Source organism: Pithys albifrons, chromosome 3 (genome assembly GCF_047495875.1).
Source record: "Pithys albifrons albifrons isolate INPA30051 chromosome 3, PitAlb_v1, whole genome shotgun sequence".
Classification (NCBI taxonomy): Eukaryota; Metazoa; Chordata; class Aves; order Passeriformes; family Thamnophilidae; genus Pithys; species Pithys albifrons.
In genome coordinates, this window is record NC_092460.1 from 5,725,984 (window position 1) to 5,748,958 (window position 22,975).

A 22,975-nucleotide genomic window follows, 5' to 3' on the forward strand; every position below is an offset into this window, starting at 1 on the left:
AAAAGCTGATTGTTGTCTACCCTGAAAATAAACAATCAACAAGTTGTTATTTTCAACAAACCCCTCACCTTTAAGGCAATCATAATTGCCTTCAAGTGAGGCAGGGAAAGTGGGGAGAATCTCATGCTACATTTCCAACCCTGAGCATTTTAAAGCATAATCAAAGTGATACCACTCACCCTCCCCCCTGCTCCTCCCATCAGTCATGCACATGATCATGAAGAGGCCTTTGCATGAATGAAGGGGCAATAGAAAAACAAAAATCCATTCTGGGCAGATTGGGAAATGAAAGCCCAATGTTCAGCCTTCTCTGAGCTTTGTGAAAAATAAGATTGTTTTGTTGTTTTTTTGTTTCGTTTTGGTTTTTTGAACAAATAAAGAAGAAAGTTTCTAGCTTTGGCCATGAGGATGCTGTTGCTCATTCAAAGCCTGGCTGTGGTCATACTTCAGCCAGAGGAACTGACTGAGCTTCCTGTATGGAAAAAAATTGTTACCTCAGCTGTGACAGCTGCTGGAGGGAGGACTCTGACAACTGGGGTACTTGAGGGGGCAATACCACACTAACACCTTTTCTTACTGTTCGGGAGAGCTGTTATCAGCTTGCTGTGGCTGCTGCTCTCCTGTCCTGGTAGTGCAGTGACATGAAGGTGTCTAGGACTGTCTTTACCAATCCCTCATCACATTTTGAGGTTTGCTCCCTTTTCATTTCAGCAGTAGCCAGAGCTTTACCTGGCTTGCTTGTGCCTGTGAAAGGATGAAAACAGCATTCAGCAGATGATTAACCTGCTCTAAAAGAGGAAGACCTTTCCTCCCCATTGACTGGTATGTAACTCAGGTGGGGTCTCTTCCCCTGCCTCCCAGCCAGGCCCTTGATGCTCACACACAGCCTGATGCCAAGCAGGTCAAATTCTCAGAGGAGTCAGGAAAGATGCTATGCAAGTAAGAAACAGAAAGGACTGAGAAGGGACAGAAAAGGAGGCATGAAGGATTGGGCTGGAAGAGGAAAGGATGAAGGAAATTCTTTCTGGAGGTGAGGAGCAAAATGTAATTTATGGGACTTCTGAAATTCTTTCATCAGGGAATTCAGTCCCTAGTGCTGCTGGAAATGAAAATAGCTGAGAGTGTTACCTTCTATATTCATATTGGGATTTGGAATTTTTCTGGTTACAAGGAGAAAGACAGGGGCCTGCTGGAGGGAGGTGGAGTCAGCCCATGTGCAGGCAGTTCTGTGCACAGTCCAGGTGCACTCTGTGTGATGGGCAGCACGATGTTGCCATCCAGCACAATGTTGCCAAGCCACAGAAAAGTGAATGCAACTCTCAGATTGGTTCTGAATCTGCTTTTGTTCATTTAACTAGAATCCAGACTGAACAAGATTGGGATCTCCTTTAAAGTGCAATTGTTTATTGACCCAGCTCCAAGTCTTCATGCCATACAATTGCCTTGCTAGCTTATGAGCAGTATTTTGCCTTTGTCATTCAGTGATAGAATACCTTTTACTTTTGATTAACAGTTTCTGAGCTGGTGGGTCAGGAACTCAGTTCTGGAATTCTCCCATTCAGTAGACCAATGGTTTTCTAAAATAACTTGAGCAGCAGTCTCTGACAAGCAAAGAATGTTTTCTGACATTGAGTAAAAACCTGATCCCACAGCACTGGGTTAAGGCTCTTTGCCCTGTGCAAGTTTTATTTGCTGTTATTGCCACAAAAGATCCTGTATGAGGCAGAATTTTAAACCAAGCCCAAGCTGACTGTGTTATTTTGGTACCAAAATGGGAATATAAAAAAAAATTACCTTTCAATGCAATAATAGTTACTCTACTTACTGCCCTGAGCCTGACAGAGAGAGCACAGACAGCACAGCCCAAGGTACTTTGCTATTGGCTCATGTAGTGGATAACACAGGTATTAAAAAAATGTGTGTTCAGCCCATAATTACACTTCTGGAAATTTAGTGCTGTATTTATGAAATGCTTTCCCTTAGAATCTTTTAATAATTAGATAATGAGTCCCAAGTGGAACAATTATCTCATATACCCAGACAGCTGGGATTCTTCATCAGCCAATGTGCATCCACTGCTCATAAGGCATCTTTGTGTTCTAAAAGCAAAACTGGCTATTCCATGCTTTCCTCTTGGAGCACTTCAGGAATTGAAACAAAAGCACAGACCAGGTTAGGGTGATGGCACAGAAGTGGACAGACACTGTTGCAGTCAAGGCCTAACACAGTTTAGGGAAGCATGAGTAGACATGTTCACAGAATCACAGAATCACAGACTATTCTGAGCTGGAAGGGACCCACAAGGATCATCGAGTCCAACTCTTAATCGATGGCCCACACAGGGGACTGAACCCATGACCTTGGCGTTATTACAGCCAAGTTTTAACCAACTGAGCTAATGTTGTAACTGTTTACTGCAAAAGAGGTTTTGGGAATAACAAGAGAATATAATATTCTAATGCAGTAGAACCAGAAAGAACCAAATTTGATTTTATAAGGACCCTGAAAACCACCAGAAAGGTATCTAAATACAACACACACTGACCCTGCCTCGGTGAAAAGAGCCAACATGTGTAGAAGGTATTACCAGTTTCTTTCTGTCACAATTTTCCTCCACTAACCTCTGATTTGATGACTGTCTGCATTCAGGGTACAGAAGATGTCACTGAACAGTGACTGTCTCACATTCCAGTCATGGTTTTTGCTCCAAGGCATAAAGGAGATGTAGTCCTGTTGCATACCCTGAGCAAACATGTCATCCAACTCAGTGGATGAAGAAGAGAGCTTGACCATTCCACAGGTGTTCATTCAATTAAAAAACCTCCACAAACCAGGCTTCATGAGATTTTGGGTGGCTTGCACCACTACTTTTCCACCCTTAGACACAAGGTGTCCTCATGCATGCACTAATTAATCTTTGCTAGATACTGAATTTACTTTTATACAATTTGCAGTAGCTACAGAGAGCCATTTCTTTAAATCATTCCCTTCTTCAAAATAAACCTCTTCAAGGAGACTTGACTAAACAACACAGCTACTTTCTTTACTGCTTGCACTTCCTGACTCTCTTAATTTTCATGTTATTTCCCTGAGATTGCCTCTTGCTCTTAATTTGAATGGCTGCTCTTGGTCAGTGATGATCTGTTTCTTGCTTGTGAGTCCTGGGCTGGGCACCAGGCACCCAGAACACATCTGAGACCTCCCAGTGCATCATCCAGGGGCTCAAACAGGCATGAGTTTTCCTCCTCCATCCCTTCCATCCATTCCTCCCTCCTCTGAGCAACTTTGCAAAATAACCTACCAGCTCACCTGGGGCCCTGGTGAGTGGGAAGAAAGGTGAGTGACCTGTTCTTTAGCAGATCAGTTTTATTTTCTTTCCATGGGAGAAATTAAATTTCTCCATCAGTTCAGGATATGAAAATCAGTGTTCGTTGACTCAGGACAATCTGTGCAGCAACTTCAGTGCTTTGCTACCTGGCAGGCAAAGTTTACAGCAGGGGAAAATGTGTATTTGCTGTGTCTGAAACATTCTGCTAAAGAGATTTCCTTCAAAGACATTTCTCTCCACGTTTTTTTAGTGTGCTGCCTGCTTTAGATGAGTACTGCTCTGCTTCTGGGAGGTCAGCTGGGAGTGGAGCAGGGCACTGTCTCTGCTCTGCCTCCTCTTTGAACAGGGTTGGAGCCACTCCTGTTCTCCCTTGAACACAGTGCCTGAAGCCTGCCCATCTCTTAAGCAGGCCTTGCACTGGGGGGTGAAAAAGATTTTGAGCTGCTGTGAGGGATTGAAAGTAACTGCATAATCACAAGGAAAAATTCTTTCTGATAAAGATAGTTGAAAAGAGCTGAAATGCTGGGCTGTAATGAGATCTCCTGTGTTGGCTGTCCACATTGGTAAGTTTGTGCAACCTTAAAGATGAAATCTTGATGATGATACCTCCCTCTTCAGGAGTTTACTTTGGTAGAATACTTCTTTGTGGGGTGCTGATGAATAATAAATGATGCTCTATGGAGAAAAGGGTCTCTTCTGCCTCCATTTTATAGCCAGAATAGCTGTACTTTATGAGCAGTCCTGTTCATCTTGTTGGACTTTTTCCTGGAGGAAAAATGAGAACTCCCTGCATTGAGAGAGCAGATTCTAAAATCTTTCCCCCAAAATTCAGTTTCTAAATGAGATTCTGTTTCACCCAGATGATTGTCTGGTCCACAGAGATTGTTGGTTTGGACTGCAAGTGATCAGTTATTTTTGCCACCATAACTCATGTGCTTAATTCTCAAGACTAATTTTTGCTATGCAAATACACTTGCCAGCTGTGAGTTCTGGTGACCACAGGTCCAGAATGTACACTGGAGCTGGTGTATATAAATTATGGTGTACTGTTTGCTTCCCTGGAAAGGACTAGAACTAGCTCCATTTCAAGCCTCTCCTTACACTGTGTGGGCTTGAGGTCTTGTGGCAATACTCTGGGTCTCATCTCCAGTCACTTACTGGAATTTGTTTTCTGATTCTGTGCTCTGGTGTTGCTGCTTCTGTGTGACCTGAGCTCTACTGGATCAAATTTGAAGGCCCCAAACTCTCACTTAAGTCCAGCTGTATAGCTTTTCCAACAGATCACACACCCAAGTCACTGTTGTGACTCTGGCACTATTAACTAAGGAAGGTTGTGGTGTATGGAGTAGAGAATTAGGGTGACAAACATATTTTGCAGTTCTCCTAGAACAGCCTCTTAACTTGTCCACAACAGTAGGAAGGTTTATTCTCATCTCTAAAGGAGGTGGTGAGGACAGATGTACCCTCAAGAACTCCAAATGCTGCTGAAGACAGACTCAGCTCCCCCCAAACACATGGCACACAGGATGTCTGTCTGTGTGTGGATGATCTGGCTGCTGGTGTGGTCGATACCTCCTGCTATGTAGCAGTTCAGTTCTCCCTGCTGAGGAGGAGGCTGTGGGTTTTATTTCCTTTAGCTCTTGTTGTCTTGTTTTCTTTCCCTCTTCATCTCCCCCAGTTGCTGTTAAGTAAGATTTTGAAATATGCCTGTAGGAAGGGCCAACTAGTGGTGACAGACTGAGCTGCCACCAGCAGAGACTGATGTCGTAGGTGGAATGTAATGTCATAAAAAGCAGTTTAAAAGTTGTACGGGAAGTGTACTGGGAGTGTGGTGGGATCTGAGAGGTACCAGGCACTGCTGCAGTTCCCCCATGGTTTTTTGGATACCTGCCTGGCTTTCTCAAAAGCCAGGAAGCACATTTGTAGGTTGCTGCCACCTTGCTTAGCTGATTTTCATGCTGTCTAAAGAGCCTTCTCACTTCAGTTTGCTATATGGAGCTCGATGTGACAGGACCTCCCTCCCTCAGAGACACCTGCGGGGAAGCAGAAAAGTGGATGTTGACTCTGGGAGTAAAAGGATAGAGGAACTGGACCCAGTGGAAGTTTTACTTTCTTGTGCTGTGAGAATAGTCTTGTACCTGAAGGAAGCCTACAAAAAACATGGAGAGGGACTTTTTACAAGGGCATTTAGCAACAGAACACAAGGCAATGGATTTAGACTAAAAGAGAGTAGGTTTAGATTAGATATTAGGAAAAATTTTTTGTGAGGCTGGTGAGGCCCTGGCTTAGGTTGCCCAGAGAAGCTGTGGCTGCCCAACCCTGGAAGTGTCCAAGGCCAGGTTGGACAGGGCTTGGAGCAACCTCATTTAGTGGAAGATCCTGAACAAGATGGTCTTTAAGGCTCCTTTCAACCCAAACCATTCTGTGATTCTGTGATCCCACTACACGGAAAGCTTTGTTTGTGTAGTGCCTTCCTGCCTGGTGTAACACTCACTGGGTATGAGTAAGGATTGGCAGAACTGAGGCATTTAGAGACCTGACATGTCCCTGTGGGATGTGCCAGCTGAGAAAACAACTGGAATGTAACAGGAGGTACAAACTGGGAGATGCAGTGTTTACTGCGAGGTTAAATAACTGCTGGAATCACTTGGCTGGAGTGGATTTACTGACACTTGAAGTTGTTGGATCAAGCTGAACTTTTGAGGTCCGATGCAGATTTCTGATTGAGGGTCAAGGTACTGAACTGGGAATCCAAGACGTGCTGTTTCCCTGTACTAGCCCGTTCCTGGAGGCTAATGGGGCTCCTTGAGCGGTGCTCAGACTCCGAGGGAAGACTGAGAGGAGGAAACCTGTGACAGCGGCGTGTTAATGTGGCTAATGATAAGCCCTGATTGTCCCGGACAGCCCGTGCTGGCGCAGGGAAGCGCTGCCGGGCGGATCCGCAACGGGCGGGGAGAGCATCCCTGGAGACCCGCGCGGCTCCGGCGGGGAACAATGAGCGGGGTCGGCGGAGCGGTTGCACGGATGAGATTTAATGAGATTTCCGAGTACCGACAAGAGCTGGAAGTGTTTAATAGCTCCGGTTTAAATTATTCATGGCCGGGCGGGGCCGAGCTGTGCCGGGCCGTGCATGGACCGCCAGGGGGCAGCATCGCCCCGCGGCTGGAGCCAAACTCGCTCGGATGGGACCGGGAGAGCGGCCCTGCATCCCGGGATAGCGGCCCTGCATCCTAGGATAATGGCCCTACATCCTGGGATAACGGTGCTGCATCCCAGGATATCGGCCCTGCATCTTGGGATAGTGGTGCTGCATGCCGGGATAACAGTGCTGCATCCCGGGATATCAGTCCTGCATATTGGGATAATGGTCCTGCAACCCAGGATAATGGTCCTGTATCCTGGGATAGTGACCCTCCATCCCGCCAAAGTGGGTCATCTGCTCACAGCCTGAAAACTGCCACGGGCAGAGGGGGAACATCATCACAGAATCACAGAATGGTTTGGATTGGGAGGGACCTTAAAAGGTCATCCAGTTCCACCCTCTCTGCCACTGGAAGGGACACCCTCTGCTATCCCAGGTTGCTCCAAGCCTTATCCAACCTGGCCTTGAGCACTTCCAGGTATGGGACAGCCACAGCTACATAACTTCTAGTGTAAATCTCTTCTCCTTTAGTTCAAAACCATCCTTTCTTGTCCTATCACTATCTGCCTGTGTAGCAAGTTGCTTTCCCTCTTTTTTACCAGTCCCCTTCAAGTACTATCACTGAGTACCTGCCCTATTTATATTAGTTTAGCCCTGAAATGGAGTTCTGTGTCAGTCAGCCAGTTTGTAGTGGGGGTATGGCCAAGAAAGTGTTCACTCTTGCTCTTTTCTTGATATTTTTGTCTCTAGTTCCCCTCAAACTCAAATAGCATAACTTTTCAATACATGCAGTGACCAGACTACATCTCTTTTTCCTCTTAAGGAATGGCAAATGTTCTGTTTTCTCTTGGTCCCTTATTCAGCAGGAGGTAAGAGTTTAATGAGGCTGACACTGGGGTTAAACTCAGGCTGGCAAATCTCCTTGTACAGTACATGCCCCCCAAACTGCTTTTCTTCTCACCCATTGCTTTACACAGAAGAGGAGTCTTTTGAGGGATGCACTGTTTTATTATAAGTGAGGAATTACTGAGAACGGAGAAATTAAGGTCTTTTAAATATTTAATGGAAGGAGGTTTTCTAAATTATTTAATAGCTTATTATAAAAGATTGCATAAAATGGTTTAGTAATTTATTCTTTACAGAAAGTAGCCTTAAGAAGCATTTTACAACATGTAAATATTGGTAGGAAATGCACTTAATTTAAAATGCTATCTTATTCCATCTGTCAAAGGAATTATACAGTGCACGTACAGTTTTCAAATAATTTTAGACCTTTATTGTTTCTGTTCTTGAAACACTTCTCTGGTGTAGGGAAATGCTGTTTATACCAATTTTACTGGAGTGCAAAGGCACAGAGAACAGACTGTGCTGAGACTGAGGCACATCAGATCTGACTATTGCAATTCCCTTCAGATCCCAGAACCCGCAGTCTTTTTTTGGGCATGTGGATTCCCTAAAAACTGGCACAAGGGAGTTGTGCAGCCTCTGGGGTGACTTGTGCAAAGCAGAAGCTGTTTATGGCCAGCCCAGGTGTAAATACTGGGAGTGGAGCCCTCCCCCTCTCCCATTCCCTCTTCCTTCTTTTTTATGGCTTTACTGGAGATGGAGGTGGCATTCAGTTGCCCACTGATTAGTTGTGGTATAAAAACAAATGAGCAGCTCTGCTTTCCAAAGTAATGCAGTGCCCTGAGACAAGATAGGGACCAGGAGTAAAGCCACTGTTCACAAAATGTACACAAAACATGGTTTTGCCATGAAAAACCTGGAATTCTTTTCACCATTATTAAGCAGGTGAGCTTCTGTTTCGATATGTCTCCTTTATTGGCATAAATCAGCTGAAGTTGGTTTCAGGAGTTTGCCTTAACCTCCCCTCAAACAACCCTTTAAAAGAAATATCTCTGCCTGGAAGGCATCAGAAAGCCCCAAGATATGCTGGTGACTGTATCATCTGTCACTTTTGCTGCTTCCATTTAATTAAAATGAGCTGGAATAATCAATACTTCCTTGTCTTTTTACCAGTGTTTAACATGTGTTTACAGAACAGGTTACACCAAGGATAGTATTTACCCGTAGGTACTTCTACACAGGGTTTTATTTTCCTCTCTAATAAAAATTATGGAACAGATAAGCACTAAAACCCAGGTTAGTGCATTGCAGTATTGATTTCTGCAAGAGCACTGTAAGAATATATTTATCTAACTGTCCTATTATGAAATGGGTAAAAATTTACCACATAACCATTTCAGTCAGTCAATGCTACATCAAAAAGCCTGTTTGTTTGCTTCTTCTTAAATGGGCCTTCTGAGGCACAGTAGTTTTATTTTTATTTTTTATTTTGTGTGTATTTGTGGAAGAAAGGATTAATACAGGATAGTAGTGCTTTGTCTTAAGACATGTCTTTGTCCATATTTTGTTTTGATTTGAACTGCTGTGTTGTGATTTTGGCTCACTCTGAAACTCCACAGTGAAAGCGAAGAGAGAGTAAAATGTGATTAATTATAGATTTCTGGCCTGGCACCTCTTTAATTCCAGCAATTACTCTATTTTCTCATGGCATTCGGAACAAAAAGGAGCTGTTAAGGCCAGGTTGGATGGGGTTTTGAACAACCTGGTCTAGTGGAAGGTGTACCTGCCCATGGCAGGGAGTTGCAATGAGATGATCTTTAAAGTCCCTTCCATCCCAAACCATTCTGTGATTCTGTGAGTGTTTGAACCGGGGCTTTTTCCTGTCCTGAGCTTCTGAGAAGTGTCTGCCTACATGCTTTTATGACCCCAGAGATGCTCTGCCCTCCAATGTGATGCTGTAATTTTGTGTTTCTTAGAAACAAATTTCTCATTGATCAAAGGAAGAGTGAAATTTAAAGGGTGGTGGAGATGAGAAAAGGTTATTGTCATCACTCCATAGGTGAAGACCACACTATTATTACTCTTAAAAATTGCACTGTGTCATGTGTTCAATAGCAGAAGGTCAAGTTGGGCCCAGGGATAGAAGTGAGAGAACAAATATAAACAACAAAAGCAAAGAGACTCAAATGTCTATAAAAGGGAGCATTTGAACTCATTATTCTGTGGAATATGTGTCAATACTGCTGCAAAAGTGTCTTCATGTAGAGATCTCAAAGTGGAACTTTTGGGTATAGGTGGGCTGGGTGTGAGAGGTGATGCTGGAGGCAAGGAGGGACGGAAGTGTCTGAGGGTGCACCAGTGCACTCCTGTGGATGTGACCCCCCAGATCCCCTGCTCCTGAGACAGCCACACTCCAGGCCCTTGGCCAAATCTTAATGAAGACAGCGAAAGATTTTCTCCCCTTTCTCTAATAATCTCTGGTTCATGCTGTTGGAAGTTTCATGTAATCACGTGGAAATGTGTTTGCACTATGGTGGAGCCTCAGACCTTACAGCTTTCACAGCAGCTGGGTGGCGAGAGGGCACATGGTTATAAAGCCCCAGCACATTCTGTTTGTAATTCCTGGTACTGTGAACTCTACCTTTAGTTAATGTAGTGATATTTCATAGCTGCCTTGCCACAATTTCTTTGTGTTCTTGGAAAGAAAAGAGCAATACAACTGCTGCCTTCTGCCCTGGATTGCACTGTAGATGGCACTGTGAAACAATGATTTTGGTTATGAAGATGTGTTTTACAGCACCATTCCAGACGTTAATTGCAGTGTAATATGGCTTTCTTTCTAGGTCCCCAAAGTGAAGGAAAAATTCTGAAATGCAGAAAGTCTTATTTGCTGCCGCAAATGGGAATCTGGAATAACTATGAAAACCACACTGAAATAATTGTGTTTGACTGGAACAAAATTCTTGCAAAGTCCCCAAGGTAAGAACACTTTTTATCTTTGAAATGACACTGAAGATTTGCTGTTCTGGTGAGCAACAATATCCTCTTGAATCCAATAGAGAATGAAGGCTTGACATTTCTGGAAGTGGCAGCCCACTGACGCTGAAGGGCTCAGCACCCCTTGCTGCATCTGTCTGCCAAATTTCATTTTTCCCCTGCCTTTTCAAAGATCCTCTTGTATTTCTTTACATTAGCAGGCTGAAAACTTGAGTGCTGTCTATCTGCAAGGCAGACTGAAGTCTGCAAATGTATAATTTGAATGGTACTGGATGCTTTTAACAGCCCTTCAGTTTGGATATAACTGAGTTGATGCTTTGTACTGATACACTTATTCCTGGACTTGAATATTCTTCCAAAGGGGCAAGGCTACCCTGTTACCCTGATGAATCCTGGTTTCACAGTCCCTGTCCAATATCACAGCATGGCTTCATAATCTGGGAAAGCTTTTGAAATTATTTTGCCACACAAACTTTTCCACTGAGACCAGTTTTGCTCCTGCACTGGAAACAATGGGAACACCTGAGTTCACCTAATTGCTGAAATAGCAGCTGTTGAACATACAGTGCATGATTTGTGATTAAATACCTGTCCCTTCCACCAACTCCTACCAGTAATGGCACATTTCAAATGCTTGATCTGTGGGTTAAATCCTGCTTTCAGTCACACCTCGGGAAACCTGTAGGAAGGTTCCTGCCTTCATTGTGATACCACAGAGTGACACCAGAGCTGGAGTTTCTGCTGATGTCTGGATCAAATTCCAGCGTTTGCATTTAGAACAACAGGGGGATGGGATTGCAAGATGAGCAGATGATGACATCCTATTCAGTGATAACTGGTGCATGAGGTGTATGTTTCTTATGGAGAGAGCAAGAAAACTAAGATTAAATCTCTCTCCTAAAAAACAATGAGGTTCAGTTACCTGGGAAAGAAATGGTACATTGATTTCAGAACTTACTAGGCAGTTTTCTTATGCTAATATTGGATCACCAGCAATAATAACATTTATGCTGGTTTCACAGTAACTCAATCCCATTAGCTGCAGTGGCATTATGTGGTTCAGCTGGATGCAAGAGGTGAATTAGGTTCGGCTGCTCTAAATTAGCCTGGGAGTGCTCCATAAGAGGGCACTCATAGGGTAGGCAAGGACTAGTGATGTCTTTATCTTCTGAGCTTGATTCCTGCTTGCAGAAGATTTCTCTGTACAGCTGTAAAAGACCCTGGCTGTGTTTCTTCCTGTACTTGTTTGTTTGCATTCAGGGTGGCAACATGTTGGAGATAGAGCACTTTATTAAAGCCAAAGAAGGTACTAACTATACTATTAGTCAGTCCTTAAAAATGTAGTTTCTTTGTTTTCTGAGATTTGTAGTCACGGTGAGTTATTTATTAACATTATTTGTTTAAGTTTTTAAAAAAGTTTGTAGGCTGGAGTAAAGTCTACAAGGACAGATGAAGGTGCTGGGGTTTGCACCAATGTATTTCCTTCTTAAGTGTAAACAGTGTCTGTTGCTAAAATATATTTACATGCAGTAGGTTTTTGTCTCTTAAGTTTCAATATTAGTAAGTGCCCTTGTGATTTGTTTGGGCTTTATTAGGATTCACAATAAGAGAATAATATTGTTTTATGATGTGTGAAAGTGGAATTTATGCACTTTTGAATCAGAAAGCATGGCCTTTGGTTTCACCTGTAGATGTTTATCAAATTTAAATAATGTCCAATTGTTTCACCTGGCTGTGACAATAGAGCTCTCTAAGGCATAAGTTGTCTAATTTTATTTTTAAAACTCTCAGTGTATTCAGGACTTGAATATTGGATTAACCCAATAGTCTCGTATATTTTAAAGATACACAAATAAACAGATTATTTAGACAATACTTGGAAGAATCAGAACAGGAGTCCAGAGGAGGAAGAAATTCCCAAAGGACTTTCTGGTGCAAATAAGCATGTTTGTGACAGGCTTGTCCAAATCCCACTATGCTGATTCACTGCAGACTAATGTCACTGCATATTTAGTTCAATTTATGCAAATCTTTAAGTTGCCTTTAATTAATTTGATGTATTCCTGCTTACAGAATTTGCTGGAAGTGTAGAACATGGTATCTAAGGGTTCAACTACATAATGCCCATTTATGTATTACACACGTAATAAATCATCATAACTGAGTTTAAGAAGATGATTAGATTCCCTTTCTATTTGATGAATGGCATAACATAAGCTATTGAGGGATTTAATTCTAGATATTTGCAGAAAAATTACTGAGGATTTGTGATCTTAGTTTTAACACTAAAACTAACAACATGCACATTCTTTAGACCAAATGTTTCCTGAAATGCAGATTTTAGCACCCTGGCAGAGAAGTGAGCACTCACATATCTGACTGAGGTGCTGTTTTCATGAGTGTTTAACCCTCAACAAACCTACTGGAAAAGAAATTTCACAGATGTGTGTTTAGGAAGCCCAGCCAATTCCTGCATATGGCTACATGGGAGTTGGTGCTTTAACAAATATGTCCTGAGAAGTGTTAAATGAAAATGACTTTTTTTTTCTATTATTGTGGCAAGTGCAGTTTAGAAGTAGAAGCACAGCTTATAAATATGTATATTTTAATTTGAGCATTGATGGATCATAATTAAAACCAAAATAATCCAGCCCTTATCTCAGACTTGTAGAAATGTATTGCACTCATAATGTGTTGTTATAAGTATGTGTTTGTGGGTAATGTGATGTGATAGACATTGTTTTGCTTCTAATTATGAAACACTCTTAACAAAGAACAGATCCCAACTAAACCATGAGTATGATTTTGTCAGTGTTGCCTTGTAATAAGCCATATTGCTTCTTCATCATCATCTCAGCTTTTCTTCCCCACATAATTTTTGTGTTATTCCCTGCTCACATTGTTCTTTTACTCAACTGCTTCCTTTTCTGCCTCCAGGATGAGAGTCTGTGCCAAATCAATGCTTCTCTCTGACTGGCTCTTTCTGGTCTATGTGTTAATGGTCTGCTGTAAATTGTTGTCCGCCTCTAGCCACCATCCCCGGGGGCACACAGGTAGGAGCTTTTAAACTCATTATGTGCTACTGAGACCAATTAATACCACTTGCAGCATAGTAGTCCACTTTTTAGCAATGGATAATTGATGAGGCTGTTGACGGCATGTTATAATCAGTGCAATAGGTTAAAAATACAATACCAAGAAAAAATGAATTATTTCAAATTTTCGTGTTTCTTCTCTAGTAATTTTATCTACTGAAGCTCATCAGGAAGGTGGGATTTTTTGGTTTGTTTTTTTTGGGTTTTTTTTTTTTAGAGATTTCATGACTGCTAAGACTTTGGGATTTGTTTGTGTCCTTTTGCTTTATCTGTATCCAAAGACGTGTTGAATGTATCTTTATCTTCTCCCTCTTAATCCTGTCATTATCAACTGACTTTACAATGGTATCATTGGCTTTGGTGGGCAATAGATCAAAGCCTTCAGACTTATGTTAGCCAGTTCTTTCACTGAGTAACACAAATTCTGAACTCTGCTTTAGGTCAGTTAGTGATATGCTCCTTCTTTTCCTAATTTGCATAGTGAGACAAACAGAAAGATCTTGCATTGAAGGGGATGTATTATTGTAGTAGGGAATTATCTACAAGACACAATATGTTATCACATTATAAATGACAGAAATAGCTCAGAACAAGCTGGGTTGGCTTTGTGAAGATACCAGACTGGATCTTTGGAGTAAGGATCTTTGTATAAGGATCATGCAGATGCATCAGCTTGAAAGCAGAAAGAGATATAGATGTACCAGTGCTAATGCAAAGGTGTCTGTGTAAGTCCTAAACAAAAAGAGATAGCTGTGCTAAGCCTGTGTCACCTTTGATCCCAGGAGAGAAAGAGGTAAATTACCAAATACCACTGTTTTTCAGGAGAGGCCAAAAGTCTGGCTGCAAAACCATGATGATGCCTGTATTCTCAGCACAGTAATCAACTTCATGCTGACTTGGGGACCTTGGCAAGTGTTGCTGTTTGTGATGTAGTCTCATTCTTAAATTAGGTCCTAGAATCCAGCAGCTACAATGATATGTAATGATCTTAGCTCTGAGACAGACCCTTGTGGGGCCAGGTCTAATGTTGGCATCCACTCTACCTCAGCTCTAGGAAGTGGGGATGCATTTGTTAGAGGCTTCATCCTCCAGATGAGACAAACTATTGATCTCTTTCCTGGCTGCTTCCAGTGGTTGTCTGGGTATGGGCTCAAGGCTCCTCATGTGCTCACCAAAATGTCTTCAGTCCTGGCAAGCAGCACTGACTGACCTGCATGAAGATGTTGTGTCTAATCTACATGTTCATAGCACATCAGGAGTGTGTGTTTCTGAGAGCAACAAAACCCACCTCCTTCTTTGCCTTACCCCACCACTTGCTCTGTGTTCCAGGTGCTGTGTAGTACCAGTGTGTGTTTGCCATGAAATGCAGTCAGAGGTTATGGAGAATAACTGGGATGTTCTAGCAAAAGCTCCAAGAATGATTGCAGTGATTCCAGCGTTGGGTGATGATCCATGCTACTGCTTTGCAGGCATCTGTTATGGAAACTGGTTGAATTACTTCAGTGGGGGGGGAGGGGGTGTGTCTATGCACAATGACAAGTTAATTAGGCTCTCAACCTTTCCTGTAAACAACTGCTGCTTAGCAAAGCATTTCAGAGAAACCTGGAGAACAGCCTTCTGCAGCTTTTGCCATTGAGGGAAGAGTCTTGTCAGAAGGAATGTTATTTTTGTCTTTTCAAGATGAACTTTGCATGTGTAGCTAAGGAAAATACCTGTAATAAGGCAGTAGTGATCTTGTGGGCTCGTATGATAAACACTCATTATCCCTTCTGTAAATTATGGCAATATTTTTTCATAACATTTCAGAATGCTCGACTGCGTACTTAAATTGACACCAGGAATTCTTTCCACCATATCAAAGAGGCACCATAAACCACAGTCAGGCTGCCTGACTGCTAATCTGATTTGTGCACCATGATTTCTCTGTGAGGCCAAAGGAAGGCTGTTCCTTTTACAACTGGTTTGGTCCGAATGTATTTTTCAAATCCTTGAAGCTGCAGCCTTCATGAGTCTTTTTAGATATGGTGTGTTGTTCTTCCCCACATGCAAGTTCCCCTCCTATAGACACTGAAGTGACCACCACCCCACTTCAGAATTCCAGGTGGTAGATGAAACAGTCATCCCATTTTTTGTTCTCCAACTCTCTCTGTCTGATGTGTGGCACCACAGAGCATTTAGAGGGCTTGAGGAGGTCTCCTCAAGGGGTCAGTATTTCCCAGCCTCATCTTTGCCGTTGGACACAACACCTAATTTGACCTTCTAACATATGATGCAATCTGTGATGGAATCTATTAGGTGAGCAAGATGCTGCCTTGTTCATCAGGAAAGCAAATAATTCAGAGCTTTTAGCGCAGCCTGTTTTGTGGAAAGCAAATAATTAGCCTCATTTATTTAATAAAATTAGCATGTTCTTGGGTGACAACTGAGATAAAATATTTGCAGTCAATAGGCAACATTAACAATTTTCAAAGTAAAATGTCCTGAAGCACATAAGAGGGATGAATTCAAGCTTTGGGTTTGGCAAGGGCTTTGTCTGGTGTCCTTTGGGCAGCTGTAACCTGACAGGTACGTGCTGAGGTGGGACACTGCTTGTGAGGCAAGAAGTGCTGAGCCTGGGACACTTTAAAAGGAGCTGGTTTTTAAGAACATGTTGTGTCCACTCCTGACAATCGGTGTGTTTCAAGTGATGTGCTTGACATCACCAGCCCCTCTCTACGGCTAAGAAACTTTATTAACTAAGAGAAGACAATAGAATTTAAGATGAAAAGTGGGGATTGACTTTTTCCTTTTCAAAATACTGCCATTTTTAAGGAGCCTAACCTGGGAAAAGACAATTATTGACTTGGGTCATGTTAGATGGTGCCTGAAAGAATGACATTTGACAGCTGTCTCTGCAATATTGAGGCAGGAACAGGACTAGATCTTAAGGACCCAATAACCATCCTGCTTCTGAGAAGTGGGAGAGAACACCATTGAGCAATCCCGTTGACAAAGGGAGCCTCTTCACTGTAATGAAGTGTAAGACAGATCTAGTTCTTTCTTTTGTTCTGCGAAATATTCACCACCATCAAAAAACTGTTAAGAGACTGTTCACTCCTGCCACTGCTTTGAAGAAGTTTGGATCTCAAGCCTGGCTTGGAGGCTGAAGTCTATTTTTCATTGGAATGCTTTAATTGCTTTGACTGGCAGAGTTAACTAGACAAAGGTAGGGAAGAAATGTTCCTTCTTGTTAACATTGGATTGTGGAAGATGTTGGCTGTGCAGGTTGTTTCAGCAACCTCCCTGTAGGTACATCTGTGTGGAGAGGACAAGTCAGAATGCTCATCTGAACTTGTTGCTCTGAATGACCCTTCTGGAGAGTTTTTCTTTTGCACTGACATAGTTCAGGGAGATGTAAGCATCGGCCTTACTATAGCTATTTAAAACTGGTCAGTCTTTTGGGCTCCTGATGTACCTAATGCTGACATAATGATCAATTCCATACTGTGCTGGATGAAGCAACATACATTTAGTACCAGAAAACGTTTATTTCCACCTCACTGCTGTAAGTCAGAATCCACAAGTGAAGAAGCATTGAAAAGACACCTCACAGATCACATCATGTGAGGGCTGGACTTGCAGACCATCAGTTGGTGCAGCCAGCTGAGCAGTTTCTACCATGAGTTACCAGCACAGCCTGGCTTTTTTGAGACTGTTTATTATATATGATGATGCTCACCTGAAGTGCTTCCTGCTGCCTTCTGCTTGTTGAAAGGTTTAGAGTTTTGAAAAGTCCAGTATTATTACTAATATGCCTGGAATCCATATATTTGACAAACATCTATAGCCACACTTGTCTCTGAATTGTCTTACTCAGTTCCCATTTCCCTTTTCTTTGTGATTTCAAATGAAGAATTCAGGGGTAGCCTGAATGGTTTGCTTGCTTACTGCAGCTGGAGGATGATGCAGATCACAGGGATAAATAAATCACTGTGTGTGGGTGCACTGGGGCAGCTTGGTCTTTTAGCCATTGGAGGAATAAATAGCAACTTTCTTCCCTGGAGTTTTTCCCTTGTTGCATTGCAGGTTGTTTTCTTTAGGAGGTTATCAGAGGTTAAAAGGGAGAAGTCTAAAAATGGCAGTGGCAAGCAAATATCCATGACCCCACCAAACCCAGTGACCCCTCTGGCACCCTGGGGAGGTACCCACTTCATGGCCCTCTGGTGGGTAATTAGGGAGGAACAGCAGCCAAGGGCAGGTAAAAGCTTGATACGTTGTCAGTGTGGGGTGTGTTATGAGTCAATCAGGCATAAGGTGAAATGAAGAAGTGAAGCTCACAGTTCACCTGAGGTATGAATAAGGATTCGGTGCTAGGTGGGTGAATGTGATTCTGGGACCGTCCAGCAGAAAGATGTTCCTTTATGTACAAAAGAGCAGCTCATGCTGATGAATTTGTCAGACACTGGTTTGATCTGCAGGCCCCTCCAAACATGCTGAGTTGTTTGGGTTTTTTTTCTTCTTTTTAACTCTGTGTGTGAACTGTCACCATCAGCTGGAATTCAGGCCTCTTGGTCATGCTTTTGCTCTTGCAGACTTGATTGTTCCCTATCAATTAGAGCTTCTCACAACTTAAAGGACTTTTTTTTCTCTACTTTCAGGACTTTAGGGGCAGATTCTGTTCCTGTGAAGTCAGGGGAAAAATTCTTTATTTACATAAACTCCAGGATTTAATCTACTTATGGGAGAGCTGTGTGTTTGAAAAATGAAGCTTTATATTAGAAATGTTGCTGCTTTGAAGGAAACAGGGAAAACCCAGTCTTCTTGTTGTTCCCTTATTTTTGGGCTGGAACATCCTGCTTTCTAGCAGTGCTGTTGGGTGGCCACATGCTGCATTCCCAGTTCCACCAGAGGGCCCTGCAAGGCTATGGAAGAGACTCCAGCACGAAAACACTGTGCTGATTTAAATCCCAACTCTGCATTTTGCTAAATAGAATTATGACTCCTTTGTATTTCAACGGGTCAGACATGGTTACTGCACAATAAGCTTCAGCTCTTTGTTCTATTTAACTCCTTTTATGTCTTAATGTTTTATTCAGTGTGCTATTTATGTGGTTTATTATCCAGCTTCTAAATATAGTGTAGCTACGATATACAGCCCTGAGTGTGATCTCTTCAAGTAGTAAGGTAGGGAAAGCAATTCAGTTGAGCAATAGCTTCCCTTTAAGACAAAAAGGAGAAGAATCCTCTGTGTGAAGTTTTCTGCTATATTTGTTTTTGAGGAGAAAAAAGCATATGAAATAATGATAATTTAATTTTTTTTTAACCTTAAGTAACAATTGGTGCTTTTAGTATATATGACACACCAAGGTAGTGTTGATTTAATCTTTTATAGGGTAAAATGTAGCTTCTGGTGTCATTTTCCATGAATGTGCACTGTGACTGCATAGAATGGGATTGTATATGAAAAATTTTTACAGTCCAGGGAGGTAGGGCAAGGAAAATTATGGTCAAACTGGTGAAAGTGCAGGTTTTGTGTATCTAATTTCATTGTTTTAAAAGTGGGGGGAAAGTTCTGTAATAAAAAGAATTTGCATTTAATGTAAAAGGTCAGTCCCAGTGTATCAATCTGTAGAACAGAAGGCTGAAACCAAGCTCTTTCCTGCAGTACCAAAGTGACCTTATTTTAAAACCATTGGGGAAAATGGTGAGAATACTGTCTTTATTTTAGTCATTTTGTGTTGACAGCATCATATTTTTTATATATAGCTGCCATCTACAGTAACTGATAATCTTTGAATTCCATTGATCAAAATTCTAACTAGGGAAGGTTTCTTTACTCTGTCTCTTTTAAATATACCCCTCCCAAACTTAGAATTGATAATAATAAATAAGTATGTTGCAAATGGATAGGCTTGCGCTAATGTGCAGGCAAATAAATGGTTGGATAAGTGTAAATCCACAAATAGAATGGAAAACATCTTGTCCTGAGTGTTCATTTGGGTGAAGCGATGCAACAAAAAGTGGAATGTGCTCTTTTCTGGGTTTACATGGAGGTCAACATGCTGAGTCCTTGGGATGATGGATACTTGAATGATAAAGGCAATAGATTGAAATGTAAAGGACTTGTATTGAATTCTTTGCTCTGAAATTATTAAAACACTTGCCTAAGATGAAGTCCTGACCCTACTGAAGCAGGAGTTTGTGATTCTTCTGTGATTTAGTTTCCAGCCTAGTCTGGATATGTCATATGGTTTTTGGTCCCAGCAGAAAAGTTTGACTTCATAGTTATGATTTTATTAACGCTTAAGACAGTCATTCTTACAGAATTCATCATTCAGTGCTTTGCAAATCACTGCCATTTTGAGGGATGGGAAGTGCTTTAGGGCCTGTTCTGCTATTGATCGACATGTCTGTACTCACAGCCTGGGCTGTGCTGCTGCCACCTTCCAATTGCATTAATTGTGATAGCAGCACAGAGCCTGTCCCAAACCTGAAGTCCCCTTTGAATGGAATTGTAAGGCCTTTTGTACCAAACGAGTGGCTGCACAGGTGTGCCCATGGAAATGAGTAGCAGCTTCTGTTGACTTGGTGATTTTGGCTCTGTGTCTGTTTTTATCTGTGCTGCCAGGTGAAGGTTGTTTCACGGGCAGACTAGAGCACGCTGACCCTCTGTGTCGGTTTTCCTTTGCCTGGCTGCAGGTGGGTACAAAACATTCCCCCTGTATTTAAGAGCAGGAAATTAATGGTCATCCTTGGCTGTAGCACCCAATGTGCCCCATCTGTGCCCGGTCCACTCAGACCATGTGAAGAAGTGCTCAGCTCTGCTGTCATGCCAAGCATGGTGTTTTTCCCTGCCAGAGAAGCTGCCCCTCCACTTGAACTTTATGGTGTTGATGTGTCTGGTTTCAAGGACATGTTTGAGCCAGGATTTCCTCATGGAAACTAGAAAGTGTTTAATAATGAAAAAACCTGGAGATGGAACTTTTTATTTTGCTAACATCCAAGTGTTTTGTTGTTGGATCACATCTGGATTGCTGCTGGTAACCCTTTTCAGTGTTTGGCAGCATTCTTGCATTCCTTCAGGAGAGTGACAACTGATAGCGGACAATGGATTCTAAATCAGGAGATTAAAGATGTCTTGTAGGGTTCAGCAAGGTAATCTCTCCTCATCAGACTGGAAATGGAAGCTATACCTGACATTCATTATCTTCCAGGATGGCAATCTTTAACAATACCTGCAGAAATGACAGAAGTTATGAGCAGAAAATTCTAGGATCAACAGTTCTATTGCTTACTGTGTGACCTGCCTTTATTTATTTCCTTTCTTTATTTCCATTTCCCCCCCTCTGATGGACATCATCTATATGCCTTGCAGTCCAGTGATGATCACTAGTCTTTTGATTTATGTTGTTATTTTAAGACATAATGAACACGTAAGTGTGAGAAAGAATTTCTCTTAGTGTTATTTACTGCTTGCATCTTCCTGATATCAGTTCTGTTTTATATCTCTGTTTCCTTAAAGTAGCCTCTTAAGATGCAGTGAATATTTTGGAATAAGCAGAATCCTTTTATTGCCCTTTTTTTTGGCACAGAGACAAATTGTTGCAAATTAGCTGGTGTGGAATGGCAGGATCTGTGTGTAGCAGATCAGAGTTGTGTTAGCAGCTGTTTGTAAGGCGTTGCATCATGTTGGATGCCTTTGCTTGATAGCAAAAATGAAATTCTAAGTGATTGTAAACCAAAATCTAAGTATATCAAGATAGTCTGCTGTGTATGTGTCTTATTTTCAGGTTGGGTCAAAAAGCTTAGAGCACCTCTTGTGCTCTCTATATCCCTTCTTCTGTGGCTTCATTTCTCCTTGGGAGATTTCCTTCTACTTAGTAGGAAATACAATTGATAAGGAACATGCTTGCTACTGTCCTGGATAGTCACTGGATGGGACACAAAGATGAGGAGGTTCAGGGACTCTAAGGTGGCATTAGCCAAACTGATTAGTCTTTGAGCAACCAACAGCACAAAAGGAGAGAGGAACAGCCTGACAGTTCCTTATTCGTAGCTACGTGACGTTTGTAGGGTACCAGAATGGATCCAGTGCTCTTGCTAATCCAATGTGCAGCACAATGAAAGACAAAACCCCTTGAAACAGTGCATGGAAATATCTGTTTTCCTTATAAAGATGTATTTCCAGCTCTTTCCGTTCTGTGCTATATGTCACAAAATTTTAAAGTATCAAGGCTTTCTGACAGGTTTTCCCGCCACGACCCCACTGATGAGTTGCCCTGATGATTTATTAAAGAGTGTATTGAGGGATTGGAAGTTATGGAACCAGCTTATTGCATTTCCTGAAGGAGCAATAGTTGTGGAAACACTCTCCTTACCTCATTTTTGAGTGAGGCACAATAAATTACTTGTCCAAAGGAATGGTGCCTGTCCTTTTCTGACCTGCCCTGTTGAGGAGATGCCCTCTTCAGAGGAGGTAAACACAAAGATCTTAAAAATGTATGTTATTGCTGGCATTTGCTGCTCCTAAGTTTTTTAGACTGTCTTTAGAAAACATAATCACTGAAAATAATAAAAATAAGTCAGAGTATAATTTTATAAAAGTGCAAATGATGTCAATTGGTATAACTCACCCCAGCATCATAAATGTCTGGCACAAATTGTGGATGTGCTAATGATTTCTGTCTATTGAGTCCTTTCAGCAGGTGGTGGTATCCCTCAAACTGGAAAAAACCAAACTGAAACAAAAAAACCTCCTCCAAACTAAATCAACTAAAATTTCTCATCTATAAGGGTTTGCATGTAGAAGGAGGTCCTTCCTGTTCTCTTCATGCACCCTGTTGGAGTTAGTACTGTCAGGTCACTGATGAAAAAGTGTAACTGATAATCTTATTTTCAGTGTTTCTAAATGCATCTTTCTTAAAAAGAAGACTGATTGTTCTGGAATTTGCCTTTTAGGACTGTCACTTGCTTGACTATGTGCCCAAATGAGTTGCCTGGTTTTGGGAGTGCCTGCTGATAATAGAGTTTAATAATTTACTTGTGTTAATTTTTCAGATTTTGTTCTACTTTCAAAGTCTCAGAAATGGGGAGGGAAAGTAGTGAAATCTAAATCTACTCTCAGAAATATTATCAATTTTTTTTTTGTTTGAACTGTACAGGAAAAAGCCCTAATTTGAAAATACCGTGACAGATGTGCTATTTTTCTCCCTCCCCCTGTATTACTGAAAGTACAAAAAAGCCTCACAACTTTGTTTCAACATTCTTTGGAAATGGAGGAAAATTGCTGCCCTCAGCAAAATGCAATTTACTGCAAGGGATGCCACAGTCCCCAAACAAGGAGCCAAGATAATTAGTCTACAGCTGACAAATAAGTCTGCTATGCTAATGTAATGAAACATCCTTTTATTAGACTGTATCACATGGTAGTTTGTGGCAAGCTAGAGAGAAAAGAGTTTACTCTGAAAACATGTTCTCTTCTGAGGGAACAACTCTAATCCAGCAGTGACTGGGAAAGCATTTTCCTCACCCATTCCCAGTATCAAGGGATTTGGATTAACTGAATTCTGGATCAAAACCAAGACCTGA

The 22,975-nt window shown here is 41.8% G+C and overlaps 1 protein-coding gene across 4 annotated transcripts in view; it reads left to right on the forward strand.

Annotated features, from left to right (window-relative positions):
- TAFA4 (TAFA chemokine like family member 4) overlaps positions 1 to 22,975 on the forward strand; it is an 82,169-nt gene that overhangs the window by 24,105 nt on the left and 35,089 nt on the right. For all 4 annotated transcript variants that reach the window (XM_071549681.1, XM_071549678.1, XM_071549682.1 and 1 more), the window contains 2 exons: positions 10,160 to 10,295; positions 13,251 to 13,366. In XM_071549681.1, the coding sequence (XP_071405782.1) occupies positions 10,216 to 10,295; positions 13,251 to 13,366 (196 nt within the window). In that variant the 5' untranslated portion in view covers positions 10,160 to 10,215. The remainder of the gene's footprint in view (positions 1 to 10,159; positions 10,296 to 13,250; positions 13,367 to 22,975) is intronic.